The sequence below is a fragment of the Pholcus phalangioides genome, unplaced genomic scaffold (genome assembly GCF_987345545.1).
Source record: "Pholcus phalangioides strain wild (caught in Gottingen) unplaced genomic scaffold, Ppha-v1.0 ptg000011l_1, whole genome shotgun sequence".
In the NCBI taxonomy this organism is placed as follows: Eukaryota; Metazoa; Arthropoda; class Arachnida; order Araneae; family Pholcidae; genus Pholcus; species Pholcus phalangioides.
This window is the reverse complement of record NW_028301604.1, coordinates 29,048,247-29,071,550: the sequence shown is the minus strand read 5'-3', so window position 1 is coordinate 29,071,550 and position 23,304 is coordinate 29,048,247. Positions and strand designations below refer to the sequence as shown.

The 23,304-nt window shown below is 37.6% G+C and overlaps 2 protein-coding genes across 5 annotated transcripts in view; one reads left to right on the top strand and one right to left on the bottom strand.

Annotated features, from left to right (window-relative positions):
- Positions 1–13,548: 13,548 nt before the first annotated feature.
- Positions 13,549–14,415, bottom strand: LOC149080315 (uncharacterized). The gene has a single exon (XM_089238711.1). The coding sequence runs from the start codon at positions 14,413–14,415 to the stop codon at positions 13,549–13,551; it is 867 nt and encodes a 288-aa protein (XP_089094837.1).
- Positions 14,416–16,140: 1,725 nt separating this feature from the next.
- The window catches only part of Mt2 (tRNA (cytosine(38)-C(5))-methyltransferase), a 244,870-nt gene continuing 237,706 nt past the window's right edge, over positions 16,141–23,304 (top strand). Inside the window, exon 1 of one of the 4 annotated variants that reach the window (XM_089239441.1) lies at positions 16,141–16,328. In XM_089239441.1, the coding sequence (XP_089095567.1) occupies positions 16,238–16,328 (91 nt within the window). In that variant the 5' untranslated portion in view covers positions 16,141–16,237. The remainder of the gene's footprint in view (positions 16,329–23,304) is intronic. The other 3 variants (XM_089239439.1, XM_089239442.1, XM_089239440.1) reach the window with 3 other exon arrangements.

The window sequence follows — 23,304 nt, the reverse complement described above, 5'->3', positions numbered from 1 at the left end:
ATTTTTTTTTTGACCCATGTATGCGATGCATGTTCACGATATCTACAGACAAAATGTTCGGAAGCCCGTATTCGGTTCCCTGATTGATTAATTTAGTAGAGGGTGGTCAGGCCTGTCCATTTATCGTTGGCGACAAAATAATAACGTTAGCAAACATCCTAACATAAATACCACGGGAAAAGAATACTTGAAGCGGAATAGCAAATATTGAAAAGAAAAGCCCCCCCCCCTTTTCATTGGATTTTTTTGTGATATGAATATTAATTTCAAGAAATACTCTTTTTTTTCATTTCATCGCTTTTTCCTCTTTCTTCTTTATTGTGTAAAAAGGGAAAAATATGTGGATATGCAAACGATGGAACGGATGCGCCACGCTAGGAAAATACAAATACCTAGCATAATTGAGTTTTTTTACGTTTCTGCCGACCGGAAATAGTCCTATTCGGTTCACGCGGATTTATTAGTGCAGATTATATAATGAAAAAAAAAATTCCCTCCCCCATGTTGAGGGGTGGGGGTTATTTAATGTCTGCTTTGCCCAAGGCCATGGTCCTCACATCCTGGAGCAGGGTTCCCTAGGCTGGGATCTTTCACGGGCCCCTATATGATGAATTTATAACGTGAAAAATACTGAGAAGCGTCCCAGGCCATCTCGTCCATATTCCTGGGCCCCAGGGCTGGAGATCTGTCAGCCCCACCCTCGTGGGGGCCCTTGCAAAAGTTGGTTCCTGAGGTGCATACCCCGAGCAGGGCCGCAACTAGATACTTCGTCATCCGGGGCAAGCCGACATTTTGGCTCCCCTTGATGTAGAAGAAACAGTTAAAAGGTGAATTCGGCGCCCCCTCCTGGTTCAGCGCCCGGGGCACCAGACCCACCTGCCCCCCCCCAGTTGCGGCCATGGCCCCCATATCCTGGAGCAGGGCTCCTAGGCTGCGATCTTTTACGGGAATATTTCCCGGGACAGTCCCGGTTTTTTTCCTTTTTCTGGCCGTCCCGACTTTTTTGCAAAAGTGTCCCGGTTTTTCCCGTTTTTTACATGACGCCTACTTTTTTATTTTTATTCTTCATTGAAGTCAACGATTGAAATTATTTTTCATCTCATAAATTATATTATGATAATTACAACTATAAATAAGAACATTAATCTCCCGCATTTGTCTTATTGAACGTTTTATTTCGTGGAATTCATTTTAATACACTGCAATTCGCAGTAACACTTCGTTTCCCGCCATTTCGATTTTCTGTAATTTCAGCTGTAGTTGGCAACTTTGTGCACTTTTGGCGTCATTCTTGGTGATAATTGGCGATGTCCCGTATTTTCCCGTATTTGGAATTCCAATTTCCCGTATTTCTCTGGAGGAAATATGGTCAGCCTACCTATCTCGCTCAAAAAGGGTGATGCGGTCGCGTAGGGCGACGGCTCGCACAGTCTTCACTCCACTTTACTTATAGCTAAGCTGACCATATTTTCTCGAGAGAAATACGGGACATTGGGATTTCAAATACGGGGAAATACGGGACATCGCCAATTATTGCCAAAAATGACGCCGAAACCGAACAAAGTCGCCAAATATTGTTGAAATAACGGAGAAATCACAATGGCGGGAAATGCAGCATTACTGCTCATTGCAGTGGATTAAAATGAATTCCACGAAAAAAAATTTTCACTAAGACAAATGTGGGAGATTCATATACTCATTTATAGTTGCAGTTATCATAATATAATTTATAAGTTGAAAATAATTTCAATCTTTGACTTCAATAAAGAATAAAAATTTAAGTAGGCTTCGTGCAAAATACGGGAAAAACCGGGACACTTTTGCTAAAAAGTCGGGACAGCCAAAAAAACAGAAAATACCGGGACTATCCCGGGAAATACTGGACGTATGGTCACCCTACTTATAGCTCAGTGGCTGGGTGTAGTCAAAGCAAGGTCATTGAAAGGGATAGGTTCCTCTCTCCCCACAGAAAAAATTTCTGGCTATGTAAGAGAACTTCAGATCTTAAACAGCTACCTGAGGCGCTGGTGGATGTCTGGCCAAGATTTTTCTGAGGTCCTACCTGACTAAAAATAGTCAGCCTATGAATTTACATGTATACTAAAGAAAATTTAAAGACGACCTCGCCAGGCTCGGGTGAGTTTGTGTTAAGATGACACTGTTCCACCCAGGCATACAGTGTTTATAGCTCAGTGTTTCTCCCACGCATTAAAAAAAATGTGCTGCCATCTACCGGTGAAAATTAGTCAGGTATTTTACAATAGTTATTGCTCTGCAATAATATTTTTTATTTTTTTCAAAAAATTCTTTTGCTTGATGAAGTCTCAAAATTTCTCACAAATGCTAAGAAATTTCCCACTTGGCCAAATTTTGGCCGATTTTTCCCACGAATATGGGAAATTTCTCACGAGTTACCATCACTGATAAAGAATGACACGACATGGAAAGGGAAACTAGCCAAGCAAAGGGAAAGTAGCCAAACAGACAGCGCTCCGGCAACCTTCGTTTCACCCAATCAGGGCGCAGAATCTGACGTGCGTCTGCAGCCTGCGGTAGACCTAGAACTCCTTAATACAAGGTCAAAGATAACGAAATATGGGTATTTACCATTGTACGCGTAGACTATTTTTTGCCATAATTGTAATCTTCAATTTTCAGTAGAGTTTTTATCTTGGCTCTCTTAAAGTATTGCTTTTGAATATGTATATATATATATATATATATATATATATATTTTTTTTTTTCCAGATTAATTGCTGTTGGGTCACACAGTTTCAAGAAAAGAACTATATTTCTATTATTTAAGCATATTTTTTTTGTAATTCCCAAAGTTTACTGGTACTCTAAAGCAGCGTAATAATTGATTGCATAGTGTAGAAAAATATGTGAAATTGTGAATGATATTTGTAAAATCTTGCTTTCATCAGTTATGTACATTATGTTTGAATATTTTTTTAATAAATAAATTTATTCACTCATTGAGCTCGTCAATTTACATTATTGAACCTGTGTGTGCTATTCAGAATTTGTAATTTACTGAAGAAAATTCTGATAAAATAAATGCTCCTAAAATATTTAAGAATGTTTTTACTAAATTTCCAATATCTAGAGGCAGTAGTTTATCAAATCCTTAACTTCACACAATCATTTAATATCCAGAAGAAATTTTCTTAATGTAATCTAAATTGACTATATATATTTTTGTATGCCACTTTTATCCTGAAATTAAGGATCGGGGTAAGGGATATATAGGAATATTTTATTTTCACTAAAAAACTGAAAAAAAGTTAAGAATTTTTTTTTTTTTTTTTGCTATATACTTTTGTGTTTAAGATTAATCACTTGATCGTCATCACACGAACTGTTACGAATTCAACCTGTTGTTTACCAATAATTTCGTGATTAATCATAATTTCGTGAAACGTGGTTTATTTCCCATAGTAAATCCGTTCCTTGAAATTCCTCGTTTCTTCCACAAATTGAATTTTCCATACGCTTTTGCCAAGCATTTTTAGCGCGCGGGGAATTCTGTTAGGTTGCTATGCCAGATTTATCGACGCGATTTTTTTTCCCCTCTGTTTGGCGGTCATTTCCGAAGCGACGATTTCGTGCAGCAACCCTTCGGCGAGGACCAGAATGCCTGATGGTTCCGCTCGTATATGAAGGCGTCTTAGGTAGACCCAAAACCAGCAACCAATCATAAAGCATCATTTTGACGTCACCAAAAAGTGAGATCCCCCTCCAAAGCCGCTTGAAAGAACTCTTAATGCAGCTTTGTCCCCCTCCCTTCCTCGCTTAGCGGTGACTTGTCCTGCTTGGCGACTTGTATCAAGGTTTCTGGAATATATAAAGGACTTGTATGTCATGTTGGCGAGAGAAATTTGTGGCGTCTGTAAACAAGGATTCCAAAAGTAAATCCCCTTATTAAGGAAACACGTGAGAAATGTCCACAAAATTTTATGTGAAGGTTCCATTTCTTGCTTTGAAGAGAACTGTTCTGTGTGCAAAGTTTAGAACATTTTGTGATTACAGAGAACATTTCAAAGAAGTGCATTCTGTTACGTAAACTTAACATAAAATTTCTGTTACGAGGATATAATACATCAAGAACAAATGAGTTTTCTTTCAAAATATACATGGATTTTTTTATAATTTAAAAAAAAAATCTATGAAACAAAAAAATAGATTTTATAAGTCATTTTATACTCGCTATTCATGCGAAATCTGCGTTAAAACCCTTACTTTTTTAGTTTATTAATCTCCTTTGCAATTTAAATATTGAAACAATTAAGTTTTATGTTTCTTCTATTTGTATTTTTTCTGCTTTAACAGGGGTTTGATCCTTAAAATTTCTTGGGCTGTGTGTACTATTGACAATAACTTAATATGATTTTTAAAAAAACAAGTAAGATTCATCCTGTTTTGATTCTATCATGTCAGACAATATAAATAGAACATTTATTTATAAAAGCATGTTTATTTTGATTGGATACTGGTGATATGAATGAATCACATTTGATCATACATTAAAAAAACGAAGATAGTAATGAGAAAAACAAAAAAACCTCAGTCGGGTTAGTGGGATTCGAACCCACAACCTTCGCAATGCGTGTCTCAGGCCGGTATTACACTATGAAAGTTCTTTGTCAAAGATCATTTATAAAATACGTTTGACAAAAAATTTCATAGTGTAATGGGCAACTTCGATAAAAGTCGCTCTTTATCAAGTTTTATTTTATCAAAGTTAACCTCCTCGTCCTATATTTGAAAAAAAGATTAATGCTGATGCTTTCTATACTGCAGTTTCAATTGCTGAAGTTTACGTATAGGCTATACTTTGATTTCATAAAGAAATCAGAAAATGAGTTGTAAGGTAGTCAGTGGGAGCTACAAATATCTTAATGCCGTATATGTGAACATCAGCCTACAGAAACAAACAGTTGGATGCTTATCGGTTATAACGAATTCAATTCCGTCCTAGTGAACCTGCACTGCAATACTAAAATAATGTTGAATATATCGTTATAACGAATGGGTCATATTTATATATATGGGATACAATTCGCGTTTGCTGGCTTTAATGACAAGGTGGGGGGGGGGGGGAGTTCGATGGATGATTGTTTGAGAAATACAGGGGTAAGAAAATATGAAATTGGGTTATGGTATTTGGTTGGCATATATGAAATGGTATATTATTTCCGAAAGTAAAGTATTTATGTAAATTAGGCCCTATACTTCTGGTACTTTCAATCAGGTAGTGGGAGCCCTATAACATCACTCGGTCTAGGGCCGTGGCCCCCCACAAGGGGTGGGCTAACAAGGCTCCAGCCCTGGAGCCCGGGATGATTTTCATCATTTTTTTGTTTTTTCAACTATAAAGTCATCATAAAGGGGAACGTGAAAGATCCCAGCGTAGGGTGCCCTGCTTCAGGATGTGGGGGCCATGCCCGGGGCCTTATGATGCTCTTAAGTTTTACAGACCAGACATGAGTTATAGCAAGATTGGGGTTGGATGGGTCAATGAAGGTTACATGTCGTGGGTGACAATCTACGAGTGCGCAAATTTTAGGGGGCGGGGTTGTTTCCAAGTTTTTCTTTGGGGAGCCACACTGGTGGATCGATTTTTTTCAATGGATTAAGTTCCATAAAATCGAAAGTTGTATTTCAAGAAAAAAGCCCGAATATCTCTCTGAAGCACTACCGTACTATGGCGAGAATCGACGTCGGGTATGTTTTGTCAATGCGATAGCTAGATGGCGATCTCTAGCTTTAGATAACGCTCTGATTCTGTTCATTCCCATATAACCACTCAAAGAAGGATCGACGTAACTACAGATTTGTGTCAGAATTCCTCACTCTTCGTAAGCCAATGCGCCACCGCGTTGGTTGATTTTCAACTTTGAGCCCTGAAGGCTAGTCGATCACACGTTAAAAAGTCGCGCCACTGAGAGCAACAGTCCTACAACAGTACAAATATTTAATCATTACGCTTCACTCAAAATTTAAAATATCGATGGCAGCACTGGAAAATCAGACAACACTAGATAGGCACTCAGACTGTTAGGTACACTCCCACATTTCTGGCACAACTCATTCGGTAGTAACTTGCCCATGACGATAGACCGGAGTTTTGCTAGGTTTGAAAGAAAGTCTTTGTAAACGTTAGAACCATTGAAATATTGATAACAATTCAATGGACCACTTACAGCCATGATTCCATGGCTCCCTTGTCTCAGTCAACGGTTTACCCACGGCTCTCTTAATACTTGAAGTACTACTTCAAATCACTGAACAGTTACACATCAATATAGATAGCTTGGCTCTGATAAAGGCTGGTGATCCACCCATAGAAGCTGCGACTCACACTTTGAGAACAACTGACTTGCAGTACACGGGTATTAATATTTTATTCAAAAGCTAAGTGAACATCTTTAATGTTTGTGATACATAAGTAAATAATTCAGTTTTCTTCATTAAACTCGAATATTTACGTTGTATCGGTTTTCACGAATATCGGATCTGTCGAATTTTTTTCACGTGCCACTTCGCTATATCCGGGCTCGACTGACACATCACTGGATTTGTTGGTTCATATAGATCAGTGTTTCCCAAAGTGGGCAATATCGCCCCCTGGTGGGTGATGGAATGGTCCAAGGGGGCGATAAAACCTACTGATTTAACATAGGATCCTATGGGTTTACTCGAGTTGGGGGGGCGATGAGAGGAAAAAATTTCTGATGAAGGGGGCGATGGAACAAAAAGTTTGGGAGACTATGATATAGATGATACATTTATTTCATTATCATCTGAGACAGTTGACAGTAAACCAATATCAGGTGGGAAATCTTTTATCAAATATTGCCTCCTCATCAATGTTTGATAAAAGAGTTATGCTGATGCACTTCCTATCCTGCACTGTGACGTATTAACTCTTCAAAAACCTGTTATTTCTACGCAGGGCCGCAAATAGATATTTTGTCACCCGGGGCAAGTCGGCATTTTGGCGCCCCTTGTAATGGAGAAGCAGTTAAAGGGTGAATTCGGCACCTCTTTCTTGTTCAGCGCCCGGGGCACCAGTCCCGCCTGCTCCCCCCTATTCGCGGCCCTGTTGCTAAGTTACCTTCTCTTCTCACTTGCCACTCCCTTCTCTGGGGAGAAAAAAAGATTCTTTTCCGTGTGTATTTCTTGGATTTAAAAAAAAAAAATTGATTTTCTATCATATTTACTGTTAAAAAAAACCCCGCAAGAACGTATAACTAGGCTGAGGCAATCGGGGCACTGTCCCATGGCTCCGAGCCGAATGTGGCGCACAAAAATTTACACTTACTAGGGGTCTGTTCATCCAAAATTCGGGTCCGCTTTCCGGACCCTTCACAAAATTCCGTATCCGAAAAACGAACCCTTCACGAAATAAAAAATAATGAATCCATAAATTTGAAATTTCATTTATTTTGCTATAGATATAGATCAACTAGATTATTTCGCTTCCCACAAAATTACTCATTTCATCCAGGTTTAGGTTCACTTGTATTCAAGGCCATTAGTTAGGGTCCCGACATTTCCAGAGGGGTGCGGGGTCATCATGCGCTCAATGCGTGGAGAGGTGGATCAGTGGGCAAAGCGCACTCGGCATCATAGGCGGAGATAGACTTGGAAGTCTGGGGGGCACGATGATGATGATGTGTCAATTCATCTATACATATATGGATTAGATCAGTCGACTTCATCTTTGATGCTGGGGGGGCAATGCCCCCCACGCCCCCCCGTATCTCCGCCCATGCTCGGCACCCCCGCGCGCCATCTCATGACGAAATAAGTTTTACTTAAATACTTATTATTATTAATTCATCAATAAGTATCATTCACACTAGTAATTATAATTGTTAAACAATTATTAATTAATCAAGATGGTTGGGGTAACGATTGAGTTAATGATGTTAAATTAATTAAAACGGGCTTTAACTGGTAGGAGTAAATTAATTATGAGCATCAATTACTTAAATAGCATCCAAAACTCATCATGGTGGTTATTTCGTTTGTTAATTCATTATTTGTTTATAATTAATGAATTATTATTCATAAACTAATTCAACTGATTCATTTAAAACGGACTTTGACTTGGTAAAAATCCGAAATGAAAACGTTTACAAGCGTTTTTTTTACTTTCACCAACTTGCTTTGGTAGAACCCGAGTCTTTGGGATTTTACCGTTACATATAAGACGCAATATTAATTTGATGAAACGCGGGCAATTTAGTCGCTAAACTTTTACTCTGAGCGTTGTATTCCTCAACTTCTTCATAAACTGACATATTCATTAAGTTGCGTTGCTAGCTAAACATGTAATGCATCAAAATAATTAGCTTCTTCCGCAAATTACTCCATCCAATACAATCATCCACATAAGTTTCATGTTTTTTAAAACCGAGGCCATTACAGAGGTTGCAAATGATAAATTTCCTATAGCAAATTGTAAAAAAATTTCTTCATCCGTAACTACTACCAGCAACAGCACAAGACTAAGGCCGGGATTACACTATAAAAGTTTGATAAAAGTTCGTTTATGAAACTTCAAAAATGCAACCAATAGGCGGATCAGTTAAGTTCGTTCGAATGTAACAGATGTGTTTATTGGTTACATTTTCAAGTTTTATGAAAGAATTTTTATCAAAGTTTTATAGTGTAATACCAGCCTAACGAAGACTGACAAACGGACGAAAACTTTTGCAAAAACAATTTCATATAAATCTTTTATATAGTGTAATGTGGTCCATTTCCTTTATAAAATAAATTAAAAAAAAAATTTAATACAAAATTTATAAAAGATCTTTGCCAAGTTTTATAAAAGAAAATTTATCAAACTTTTATAGTGTAACGCCGGCCTTACGCTCTAACCACTGTACTAATTGCGGTTATAAAACGCCTGTAAAATTAAGCATATCTATCATTAAACGTCGCCAAGTATGTTGGCGTAAATCAACAATCGTGCCAAATAACCAAGATCATATCCTGCGATCAAGCTCTAGTGAAGATGAGAGGAAAAAACCTTCTCCACTCCCTATTTACTGACGTCATAAAATGCTGCTTTTTCATTGGTTGCTGGTTTTGGGTCTACGGCTAAGACGCCTTCATATAAATTGGTGTATTAAGGAGTTCTATCTACGGCAGGCTGTAGACGCACGTCAGAATCTGGTACAGATACTGATACAGATAGATTAACGTCCTCTATGCCTGCTTAGGGCTCTAGGACAGCTTTAGTTCAAAACGTCAGAATGCAATCTTGTACAAAAACATTTGCGAAGATGAGCAGGAACAACAGAACTGTGGGGAACAAAGTACAATGAAGAAACAGTCTTAGCAAAAAAAAAACAACAAAACAAACAAACTGGTAGATGATGCAAAGAGAAAAAAAAAGAAAAACCACAAAAATCTCAGCTCCTAGAAAAATGAAAGCAGCCAATGTTAAAAACGGTTATATTTTCCCATGAAAATTTCAAATTCCTTGATCAAAGTGCTCGGAGTCACCTCAATGAGTGTGTGCCAGTCAGATATCTGATTATTACCAAGGCCTACATTCTGCAGAAAGCATTCCCTAAAAATTGACCATTTGGGACACGTAAATAAGAAATGATTGTTAGATTCACAATTGTTGCCACAGATACAGTTAGGTGAACTTATTTGATGAATTCTGTGAAGGTAACCATTGGTAGGTGCTCTGTTGGTCATGAGACGATAAAAGAGTGATTCAAACTTGCGGCTAGTAAAATAGGGCGAAAATTTTTTAACAGCATCGAAGAAACGATCTGCAACTGGATAAAGGGGTTGATTACAAAAATATTGATGAATTGATGATTGCCAATTTTTGTGTGAAAGATTAATCACATCCTCGAAGTAAGCATATGTAGGGAAAACTGGATTTTCGGAATCAACTGCTGTACGTGCTAGATGATCTGCAAGCTCATTGTAGAAGACACCCTTGTGGCCTGGACACCAAACTAATGAGATTCTTGTCGCCCGCAATGATGCTAAATATAAGGCATAAAAAGTTGCTAAAACCACGGAATGTGATTTTGGGTTGATGTTGGCGATTGCTTGAATAGCTGATTTGCTGTCGGATAAAATTATGTAGTTTTCATTACTGACAATGAATTTTAGTGCTGCGATCATTATTGCAACACATTCTCCAGTGAAGACAGATGAGCAATCATGGAGCGCTGCTTGAAATGAATTACGAGTTTTTGCACAGAAAATTCCAATAGAGGTATGAGCTTGTTACTGTCCACTTTTATTGTATCATCGAGAACATAACATGTTGAATCAGCGTTATCTTCAGGTCTGTCTAGTCACAAAAAATTCTCTCGCGCAGTCCCCGCACTTGGCGACCGTTGGCCACAGTCTTTGTTGAGCCGCCGCACACTCCCCCCCCCCCCCCAGTAGCGAACTTACGGTTCGAAACGGTCCGGGAAATGGACAGTTCGTCCGGAACGTGTTTTTCTTGTCTGAGGAACGGGAGGCGTAGGTAAGGTAATTCTTGTTGGTGACGGACTGGAATCGTTCACGTCTGAAGCCAGGAAGGCGGGTTTCAGTCTGTCCAGAGAAACTGTTCTTTTTTTTCCACGGACATCGATGTCGAATGTCTTTTCACGTCGTTGAATCACTTGAAATGGTCCGTCATATGGAGCTTGAAGCGGCTTTCGCACTCCATCGTGCCGAATGAATACGTGTGAGCAGTCTTTCAAATGAGGGTGGACGAAAATACTTTGTGGTGCATGACAAGATGTTGGTCGCGGTCGTAATTTTGTAAAATGTTCTTTGATAGTCTCAATAAGTTCTTTTGATGATGTTTCCCTCGGAGTGGGATCGAATATTTCTCCGGGAAGTCTGAGACTAGTGCCGTATACCAATTCCGCGGTGGTAGCTTTCAGATCTTCTTTGAAGACGCTACGGAAACCGAGTAATATAGTGGGCAAAGCAGTACACCAGTGTTCTATGTTATAGGCTTTGATGGCAGCTTTGAGGGGTCTGTGTAGCTCCTCTACGAGGCCATTTGCTTGCGGGTGATATGGTGAGGACCGTATTCGTTGAATTCCTAGTACTCTTGACAGTGCTAGGAAGAGGGAGCTCTCGAATTGACGGCCTTGATCGGTTGTGATTTTGGATGGCACCCCAAAGCGAGATATCCATGTTGCGTAGAATGTGCGAGCTACAGTCTCGGCGCTGATGTCTGGAATCGGGACCGCCTCCGGCCAACGTGTGAACCTGTCGATCATAGTTAGACAATAGGCATTGCCACCAGAAGGAGGAAGAGGACCAATGATATCAAGATGGATGTGATCAAATCGCTCAGTTTGGTCAGGAAATAAACCTAATGGGGTTTTCGTATGTCGTGTTATTTTGGACTTTTGACAAGGTATACATTGTCTGGACCAGTTATTACAATCTTTATTTAATGAAGACCAAATGAAGCGAGTCCGAATCAATTTAGTTGTAGCTTTAATTCCTGGATGGGAAATATTATGAATGGTCTCGAAAATCTGCTTACGAAACTTTCTGGTATGTATGGTCTAGCTGTGCCAGTGGAGAGATCACAAAATAGTGAAGTATTTGAGTCTGGCAATGTCACTTTTTTGAGCTGTATTTCTCATGGATTTTGTAAAACATCAGTTAAAGTTTTGACAAGTTCTTGTGCTTTTCAAATTTCGTTATAGTCAATAGGATTGGGCATTGAAATTGATGTTATGCGGGAAAGTGCATCTGCGGATATGTTTTCGCTACCTTTTATATAGTGTATGTCAGTAGTGAATTGGGCAATAAAATCTAATTGCCTGCATTGACGAGGGGAAGCCTTGTCTAATTTTTGCTTGAAGGCATATATTAGTGGTCTATGGTCCGTGAGTAAAGAAAAGTCCCTAGCTTCTAACATATGCCGAAACTGCTTTATAGAAGCATATGCAGCCAGCAATTCACGGTCGTACGCGCTGTAGTTGCATTCCGCGGGAGATAATTTCCTAGAAAAAAATGCAAGAGGCTGAAGCTCGTTGTCAACCACCTGAAACAGTGCGCCGCCAATGGCAAAATCGGATGCATCTACCTGAAGTACGAGTTTGGCATCGGGTTTCGGATGTGCTAAAAGGGTTGCGTTGGACAATAGTGTTTTGGAATTTTGAAATTCCTTATTTGCTATGTCAGTCCAAGCAATTTCTCTGTTGTCGTTTTTTTTTTACCCTTTCAAATAATTATTCAGTGTAGTTTGTGTATGTGCTGCGTGTGGTAAAAATCTACGAAAAAAATTGAGTAGTCCAAGAAAACGTCGTAGTTCTTTAATTGTTCTTGGTCTTGGATAATTGAGAATCGGCTCAACTTTTTCTGGCAAGGGTTTGGTGCCTTGTTTGGAAATGGAGTGTCCTAAGAATGATATCTCCGCAACACCGAAGACACATTTGGAAACATTAATTGTGAGGCCATAGTTATTGAGCCGTTGCAAAACAGTGCGTAAGTGAACCTTATGTTCAATTTCACTGTCACTGAAAATCAAAATGTCATCTAAATAGACATAACAAAATTTCAGATCACCAAGAATCTCATTCATAAATCGTTGGAAAGATTGGGCAGCATTACACAAGCCAAAATTCAGGTAAGGAAATTCAAATAAGCCGAAAGGTGTGCAAACAGCTGTTTTCGGAATGTGGTCGGAATGAACAGGAATGTGAAAATACGCGCGCACAATGTCAAGTTTTGAAAAACAACTTTTACCGTGTAATGCATTTGAAAAGTCCTGAATGTGAGGAATGGGGTACCTATCTGGGACCGTGCAGGCATTGAGTTTGCGGTAGTCACCCACTGGACGAATACTGCCTGAACTTTTTGATACGACATGTAATGGTGATGACCAGGGCGATTTAGAAGGCCTACATATTCCTTGATTCATCATAAATTGGAATTCCTCCTTAACAGCATCATAGAGCTTGGGATTTAATCGCCTGGGTTTGCTATGTATAGGCGGGCCGGTGGTTTCGATGTAATGTACAGTGTTATGCTGAACAGGCTTCACTTTGTGCGACACTTTTGTCAGTTCAGGAAATTCTGCCAAGATTTTGTGATATTCCGAAGTTTCGGATATTACCTTAATGGAATATTTTTCAGAGTTATATTCAATTTTTCCAATTTGCGAAAGTTTCGTGACACTGTCCATTAATCTGCGGTGTTTGAGATCAATTAAAAGTCCAAAGTTGAGAAGTAAATCCGCGCCTATGATCGGTATTGGTACGCTTGTAATGAGAAACTTCCACTCAAAACAACGTCTTAATCCAAAGTCAACATTGAGAACTTTGGTGCCGTAAGTGTGTATCTTAGAGTTATTGGCAGCAAACAATTCAAAAGAATGGGGAACTATTTTTGTGTAATGTTTTGTGAGTGGAATGCAAGAGACGTCAGATCCTGAATCAATTAAAAATCTCAAATGGGATCTTTTATCAAATACATAAAGGCGACAAGTTTTCACGGCCATCGGTGTTGACGTCGCCGATATATTATAGTCGACGGCCGTGTTTAGTTTCCCTGTTCCTTGGTTTGAAAAGAGCACGGTTGTTGACATCTGAAGGCGTTGTTGCCGAATCTAGCATGGTAATAGCAATAGCCGGTTGTTTGTGATGAGGGAGTGAAACGACGATAAGGAGATCTGAACCTCCGTCTCGTATAGTTTGTTTCTCTCTCTCTAGACAAGCGGTCGAGTTTTTTGCTAAGAGAAGCTATCTCCGCTCTCATGGCACTCATTTCTGTCAGAGGGGAGGGATTATCGGGTTCAACGTTGTTGACATGTAGCTGCGGGGTCCCTGTGCGTTCCGCTCTCCCCATGGCATAGATGCTGTTGTTGCATGTGTCTTTACTAACTTCTATTATTTTGTCGGCCATTTTCGCTAATGTCTCTAAGCTCTCTGAGCTAACTGATAGGATGGCCTGTGTTTCTGACGGCATACGTTGGAACCATAGAGTTTTTAGAAAATCGTCGCTTACAGATTTGCCGGCTAAATCTCTCATTTCCCTTAATAGGTGTGAAGGTTTTTTGTCCCCCAACTGTAGTTCGGACAACACCTTGCGTACTTGACAAGTGTTAGAATCAGAGAATTCTTCGATTATCCGTTGTTTAAGAGTCTCATACTTGTTTGTTTCGGGTGGGTTCAATAAAATATCTGAAACGGAAGCGAGCGTTTCTGGATCTATAACCGCAATCACGTTATTGTATTTGGTAGCGTCGTTAGTTATGGCGGATATTGAAAAACAACTTTCCACTTGAATGAACCATAACTTTATATTTTGCCGCCATATGGGCGGGAGTTTCAAGGCAACGCGACAAATTTGTAAGTTTTCTGGTGATGGGTCAGGTGGCGAAGGGTTAGGAGAGTTATCGTTAGGCATTTTTGGATACAGACTTTTATGCGAATCTAGTTATATGATTGCGAAAATAAAAATAAGAACATTTGTTATCCTGACCAAACAAAATAGAGCGATCACAAAAAGGTCCTACCCTGATCTTAATGGCATCGGCGGTGATGCACACATTGGGCTTCGGCTGAGTAGATTCGTCATCTTTATGTCATCAGAAGGTTGCTTCGGTCTAGGTCACCACTGTTACTGTCCACTTTTATTGTATCATCGAGAACATAACATGTTGAATCAGCGTTATCTTCAGGTCTGTCTAGTCACAAAAAATTCTCTCGCGCAGTCCCCGCACTTGGCGACCGTTGGCCACAGTCTTTGGTGAGCCGCCGCAAGCTCCTTTTGAGGCATCTGTAGCTATAATAGTAGAACAAGACCAGAATTTTTGTTCATGTTCATAAAATAGTTGCTTTGTGAGGAGATCATTTGATGATGTTTGAAATGGAAGAGAACTGGTTGTGAAATCAATATTGGTGATAAGCCAAGGAGGATTCGCAAAAAACAGAGGTTGAAGAGGAATAAGTAAATTGTTGTCCTTGATGAATTGAATAATAGAAGGATCCAAAATTTTAGTATGTGAGCCTTGACGGTCAAAACTGAAATTAGAACAGATATGTTTGAACACAGAGCTGTAATGGGAAGCTCTTGCTTTGATAATATGATTAGTAGCATTTTTTAACAAAAACAGTGAAAATGGAGGTTTTCCACAGATGCTGAGTAACAGAGGAATCGGTGTTGAGATTGGAAAACCAGTAGCAATGCGAAGAGATTGGTGATAGATAGCAGAACACTTTTGAATATTTTTCTTGGAGCTATAATGCCATTTCCCTCAGAATCTGGAGTAGTAGAATATTCTAGTAGAATAGAGACGGCCCTGACTTGCGGCACTCCCTGGGGCAAACGAACTTTGTTTTCACCGGGTCAGGTGATTTCCTTGCATTTGATGTAGCTGCCGTCGCGGCGACTGGATGCTCCCTCCAGTAATATAAGCGCGATGGACTGGATACTTCCCTTTGATTTAACATTTCATACATGGGTCGAAAAAAATCTGTCAAAAATAAAACAACATTCAGAAAATAAAAAAAAAAGAATATTTTCATAATCAGCGGTATTTGTGGCATATTTTCTCAGAAAAAATGATAAGGTATCGTGAATTAGAACTTACGTAAAAAAATTAATCAAAAACTAATTTTCCTGTGTTTCAACAGGAGACGGTCACGTGATAAATCGGGTGACGCCACAACAGTTTATAAAGAAAGCCCTATAACTAGACTGACCATATTTCCTCGAAACAAATACAGGAAATAAATTGGGATTCCAAATACGGGACATCGCCAATTACTGCCACAAATGACGCAAAAAGTTAACAAAGTTGCCAAATATTGAAGAAATTGCGTGAAAATCAAAATGGTGGGTAATAAAGCATTACTGCAAATTGCAGTGGATTTAAATGAATTCCACGAAATAAAACGTTCACCAAAGCAAATGTTGAAGATTAATATTCTTATTTATAATTGTTATTATTATAATATAATTTATGAGTGGGAAAATAATTTCATTCTTTGACTTCAATAAAGAATAAAAATTCAAGTAAGCTTCGTTTAAAAAACAGGAAAAACCGGGACACTTTCGCTAAAAAGTCGAGAGGGCCAAAGAAACAAAAAACCAAGACTGTCCCGGGAAATACGAGACGTATGGTCACGCTACCTCTAACCATTGAGAAGAAATAGTCAAAAAAGACATGCGAAAAAAATTGAAATAATTGCTCTTCCCATTGTTGATTGTCGAAAATTAAATTTAAATGCTTGCAACCAAAGACACTAGCGTATCTGCTCCATACAGGTTACTGGAGTTTTATTGTGGTATCGGTGGTATTCGTTATGCAATACAAGGTAAATACGGAGATACTGTATATGTATTTATTTTAAAAATAATGCCGCACATTCCTAAGAACCGCACTTGCGAAAAATTGCTCAATGAAATTTAAAACCCATTATCAAACATTGGTGCCACTTGATTCTGACGCCTGCGTCTCTTTGGAACAGCTCTAGCAAGGTTTAACAAATCGCAAGAAAATATTTGCGCCAGAATAAATTTTTAGGAGCAAAATTTTAATTCCGGGAAAAACAGGTCAAGAAACAGCTATAGTATAATTTGCAGTTGTCAATTTTGGCGACTTTTTCTTTCGGCGCCAAACACTTCAGACAAACCGACGACAAGTCGCTAAGGCCCTAACCGACGCTATGGACGCCGAAAAGAAAAAATATCTCCGGCAAAAAAACGTAATAATCGAAACCAACAAGCATAATAAAATTATCACAGTGTAGACTGAACATCAAAACAACCTTAATATATTGGGATTAACCAAATGAAACATAAGACTAAATAAGGGATCCAGATTCACACAAGATTTTTTTTTTGTTTTTATTATGCTATGATTTTGTTGTCTGAGTGGGGGAATGTGCCCATGGCCCCCACAAGGGGTGGGCTGACAAGGCTCCAGCCCTGGGGCCCCCCCCGGAACAATTTTCACAATTTTTTTGCTTTTTCACGCTATAAATTCATCATAAAGGGGCCCCCCCCCCCCGCAAAATATCCCAGCCTAGGGCCCTGCTCCAGGATGTGCCCTCTCTCATCCTACTTTTTCTAATTTTTTGAGTGGGAGCCCTGCATATCTCTTAATACAATGGCCCTTCCTGATAGAAGAAAATATTCTCTATAATTAAAAAAATAAAAACCCAGAGTCGTTTTAAATAAAGAACAGTCCTTGTTATTGTATATATTCTCTGTATTAAAAAATAAAAACCACGACTCTCTTTTCAATGATAAATGAACCAAGGTATGAAAGTCTCTCTGGGTTCCGTCACTTGGGATTAAATCTCTAGTTATAATGGCTAGTATACAAAAAAAGTAGTAAAAACGGAAATATTAAAGGTACAACCTGAGAGGCAGTGATATTCAAAATGAAATGAAGACCTTTTGAAAACCCAGTGGATCTAACGTCACCTGCACACAGATGTTTGCATCATGGGCGGAGATACTGGGGACGTGCGGAGTATTGCCTCCAGCGTCAAAGGTGGAGTCGACTGATCTAATGTATATAGGAATTGACATCATCATTGTGCCCTGAGCAATAATGAACGTGTCCCCTAGACTTCCAAGTCTATCTCCACCTATGGTTTGCATAGAAGATTCTAGAAATTAAGAGAAAACTGCAACCCAGCACCATTATGTCATCCTTGGTGACTTATCGACAGGCAGTCATTAAAAAAAATCATCATGGGAATCTGTAGATTATACTATAGCTGTTCCCTGTTCAAAAAATATTTTAACTTTTCCAAGATAGCAACCCTTTTCCATAATGGATATCTTGGCCCTAATTTAGCAACATTTTTAGGTGCCAATCCTAATTATTTTTTAGCCGCCATGGTGACCTAGTGCCTGTCCAACCCTGAGCTGTAATATAATCCCTCTTTGGCAATGTGGATGGTGATTTTTTTTTTCTTTGGTGAGATGAACATCGGAAACCATGATGACAAGTTTCCAAAAGTGAAATGGAGTCGTGCTTTCAGACGTCTTTCTCGTTAAATAAAAATATTGACAACACATGTCTAAAAAGGGATAATACTATGGCTATTAACCTCCCTTTACTTAAAGGCTTTTGGCAACAAATTTGAATCTCTATTTGATGTATCAGCAATAAAATTGATAATCTTGTTCACATGTTTTGGCGAAAGGAAGAAGGGGAGAGAAAAAATTAAGTATAAAGGATATAAGTTTCAACTTACATAAAATGATATGGATTTAAACCAGTGTTTCCCAAAGTGGGCAATGGAATGGTCCAAGAGCGCGATAGAACCTACTGATTTAAAATAGGATCCTATGGGTTTACTTGAGTTGGGGGGCGATGTGAGGAAAAAATTTCTGATGAAGAGGGCGAGATGGAACAAAAAGTTTGGGAGACTATGATTTAAACTGTTATAGTATCTGAACCCTACAGAGGAACTTGAAAAGTTTTTAGAAAAATTTAACGTCACCAATCATCCCGTTAACTTGATTACTGAACTTAACATCATTCATTTTAATATTCATAGCCTTAGACTTATTTTCGATTGCTTTGATTGATGATTTTGTTGATAATATTGATTTTTTCTATTAATCTTGTCTGAGATGTGGGTGAGTGAAGAAGCGCTAAAATTCTCTCTTTTTAATATCAATGGTTTCCAGAAATTTTCATGCAGCAGATCCTATAATAATTCTGGTGGTGTGTGCATTTTCTCGAAAACATGTCTCGGATTTGTGTTGACTGAACTGGCGCAAATGATTACTGCTGAAATTGCTCAGATTCTCAAACCATCAGTTAATTTATTAATAACCTGTATTTATAGGTCTCATGCCTTCACTGTTTCAGATTTTCTCCTTGAGTTCGAAACTTGATTAACTAATACAAATAACCGTGATGTGATTATTATTGGTGAGTACAGTAAAATTAAAAAAAAATTAATTGTAAATATTTTTAAATAGTAAAAATAAATCAGTAACTTTGATGAATAATTAAAAAATTTATCTACGGGGCTCTGCCATAGAATTTTTTACTAAAAAAGGCTCAGCAAGTCAAAAAAGGTTGAGAATCGCTGTTCTAAGTCATGCATCGATCGCATTTTGATGAGAAATTCTTCTCGGCTTTTGTTCTTTGAATCGGAAAATTTGACATCATTACCCGAAATTCTATGTAAATTATCATATACTAATAATAATTTTGTGTCGAAAAAAAATTCAATATTTTTAAGGAAAAAATTATGAATTATTCCGAACTCAAGCTATATCTACAGAATTATACATTTTGCATAAATGATTCCCAACGTGATGGTGCTTTTGATGAATTTATGTTTAAGCTTGAAACCATCATAAATAACCATACATCATATCGTGGTATTAACTCCTCCAGACAGACAGGTAAAACTTCGATTACATCAGAGATAAAATATCTAATTAAAATCAAACTTTATTTGAAAGCTAAAGAATATTCATATGATCAGGAATACTGCATATTATGTTACTCGTAACCTAAAATACAAAATCAAAATTTCTTAACAATTTTGCTTCTCTCAACAGTTCTCACAATGTGATACTTCCTTCAAACGGAAGTTTATCGATAAGATAATTGGTGAAAAAATCATCGTAATCTCCTCCTTGTTAACATTGAACCTTAATTACTTCCTGATAAATTTAATGATAGTTTTGTGAACATTGTTTCATCATCCATTCCACCTATAGATAACTATAAAAAATATGTCCCTTATTTTAACTACTTCACGTACAAGGTTTTGGCAAGAAATTTGGATTATATCTATTTAATGAATCTGCAATAAATATGGTAACCTTGTTCTAACCTAACCGTACATTGGAAAAAAGAAAGAACAGGGAAAAGAAAAAAATATATAAAAGGAAAAAGTATAATTATAATAGATAAAAAAAAATATATATAGATATATAAAAGTTTTTTCAGAGTTTTCTTTTCACCCTCACCCTACGTGTTTTCTTTTGCTTTTACATGTATATAGTAGAAAGATACATTATAAAAATGGGAGAAAGAAAAAAAAGCGGCTTCACGATGGTTAAGCGAGAGGAAAGAAAACTCAGAGAATGAAACGATGTGATTGCACAAAATAGATTATACTGCTGACCAAGTACAGCATCATCTACCTGCACATTTTGCACTACTTGCATTTTTTTTCCTTTTGCGAAAGAAACTTCCATTGCTTCAGGAATATTCATGCAAATTTTCAAGTCATTCTGACCAGTAGTTCTTATTTAATAGTTATGGAATCAAAACTTCAAATTATAATCACCCTGTATATAGCTGATTATTTTTCATAAATCTGTTATTATTATTCAGTAGAACCCTGATTAACTGGGCTTAACAGTGTGAAAGTATAAAAAAAACTACTTATTGAGAGAGAATATTAAGACTGGGAGATATACAGTAGGAGACATGCTACTTCTTATGGGAAAGAAAATGAAAATGTATGTGAGGTAATGTAACTACTAGTACACTGATCGGCTTTGTCCTTTAAGGACAGCTGATGTCTTTATTGGATTATAGGACCACCTGCCCCTAGCATGATGGTGTCACTACTGTTGCTGCTTCTTTGTGAAGGGAAAAAGAAACTCTGTGAGATAATACACCACTACATTTAGATGTGTGATGCAATCCTTATTCATGAATTTGCTAAAGGTAGAGCATCAGAATGTAGCCAAAGGGTAGAAAATGTTGTAAGAATGAGAAATTTTGGCTTTTGTATATAACTTTAAATAACTAAGATACTTCATATGAAAAATATATATATTCTGGCCACTTTTATGAGACTTTTTGAAAAAAACCACTTATAAAATCTTATGTCATTTAAAGATATACCATCAGAATGTACCCCAAGGATATAAAATGTGGTAAAAATGAAACATTTTGGCTAATAATGAACCAATATGATATTTTTTAAGGAAAAAAATAATATTTAGGCAACTTTTGATTTTTTGAAAAAAACCAAACTGGTTTTTTTAAAAAAACAACTTGGTTAAAACCAAGGTTTAAACCATGGTTTAAACCAAACAACCCTGGTATAGTCTGTAGATCATACGTTTAATAAAATTATGTTGAAATAAAAACAAAACGTCGGAAATGAATTTCTTATTGTGGATCGAAGTTGCATGAGAAGAGTCTTAACTTTGAAGTGCCTTTAGTGCAGATAAACCACTGCGCCTTATCTACGGCTTTATTTTTTTTTCCGAGAGAGAGGTTTCATTAGTTATAATTAAGTTAAAAATTTAACAAAAACATATATTTTTTAAATATTTATAGATTGGGTAGATGCCAGTATAAAAATTGACATTTTCTCTACAAAACCGTGTTAAACAACAACCCCCACTTCCTTGAGAGCGATTTTATATTGATAAATGAGATTTTTTCTCATGGGTTATATACCGCTGTGGACTATACATGGTGCCTTTTGTTCCTCAAACTAGCGAAGTTTGCATATGCAGATTATAAGCAGCAAAATTTGATAGGTTTTTCTTAATTCTTATTTAAGATTAATGTCGAGGAAATGACTTACCTTCAAAATGACTTTCTTTAAGATGATTAATATTCTTACAAATCTTATAGAAAACTAATACAACAAAAATTAAAATCGAAACTTTCACTAGGATCACCAGATTTTCATTTCGATCAAATTTATATTGAGGTTTTCTGCCCTTCTTCAAAGTCGGTTAGAAAAAAAATCAAATATTGAATTTCCAACATATGTTCCTCATTAGTTTCTTGAAAGGAAATGATGTCTTTAGAGTCCCGTTGTTGCCACACCTTGGTAAGGTGTGGCATGGGGAGGCCAAGGTGAGCCTCATGGGGATTTCACACCCTTCTAGAGCACACCCAGTGCTACCGAGCTGCCCCTGGTTAAACTAATAGGAAAGTCTGGCGAGTCGAGAGACTGGCCAGTGATCGGGGGCACTAAAGTGCATGGGTTTTCTCATGTGAGAACGTTTTTGTTTCTCCTCATGTTGAGAACGTTTTGTTTCTCCTCGTGTTGAGAACGTTTTTGTTTCTCCTCGTGTGATAGGTAGGAACGAGGCCGAAGTGCAGGATCCCTATTTAAAATGATCAGCTATAATCATAGGTTTTATTTCATTCATTTTTTTATTAAATGTTTTTTTTCGAAATACTGTACTGTATTAACGATTTGATTCTGCGTTTTTAATAAAAGTAATACAAGTCGGGAAAAAGAGATATGAAAGGCCTCTGGCTCAAAATCTTTCCCATATCAGAAGACACCTTCAATTCCTGTAATACTCCCCACAACACAGGAAAACACTTTTGCTCTCGTTAATAGAAAAATTAGGTGACAGATGGTGATTTTTCCATTATTTTTGTTTTTTACTGCACAACACAACAGAGAAACAAATTGCTTCTCCCCCTACCCCCAAAATCTCCTGCAGGGGTAAACGAAAAGAGCTCAAGAGAGAGTGGGTATTTTTATTTGACTAAAATCGCTATGTAAGTATATAGGTGCACTGCCCATCGATTATTTTCTTTTCGAAAAAAAACAGTAATATTATATACACTCAAACCTTTTTTTTTTTTTTGAAAAAAAAGTTCTCATCTCCGTCATTTTTCATGTATATTTTATAGTTATTTTTTTATAAATACGTATCTTAAAGATATTTTTCTAGTAATGTATATTTAATGCATTTGGCGCCCGGTGCAATTTCACCGAGTGCCAAATGAGAATATTGGTCGTTATAATAAATAGTATTGATGACAAAATACAGAACAAGAGGAAAAAATTACTATTGACTGTACTTGGTCATGGGTTGAGTATGAATTTTGGCATACACCATTCTCATCCGAAATGTAGAACGAGTAGTCAAAGGAAAAGAGAGAGAATGAATCCCCCCCCCCCCCGTCCAGTCCAGTGTGCCAAACCAGCACCAGCTATAGTGAATATGAACAAAAACTATTTATTCTTAAGCTTCTACATAGTAAAACAAGATGAGCTGAGGCGTCAAACAAATAATAACACAGTGAAACTACTGCCAAGTCGCTGGATCACTTCTCTGATAAAAGAGCACAAACTGATATTGTGGCCTCAGAGGAGCAAAAAATTCCAACTTGAGCTAAAACACTCAAGTGAAAGGTCAGTCAGTTTTTAGCAATTGACCATATAGATTTTTGTTTTCCTGGAGCATGCTAAATGTTTGCTTGTCATGTGATGTTACATGACCACCACTGAGAGTTTAGGGAATACCAATTTCCAGGATGTCTTCTTGACTGTTGTTGTCTTTGAAGGGCTTTTGTGTGAGAATAGAAAGAAA

What these genes read in the sequence shown, in the direction of transcription:
- LOC149080315 (XM_089238711.1), bottom strand. Translation starts at nt 14,415, where the DNA reads ATGCCTAACGATAACTCTCCTAACCCTTCGCCACCTGACCCATCACCA.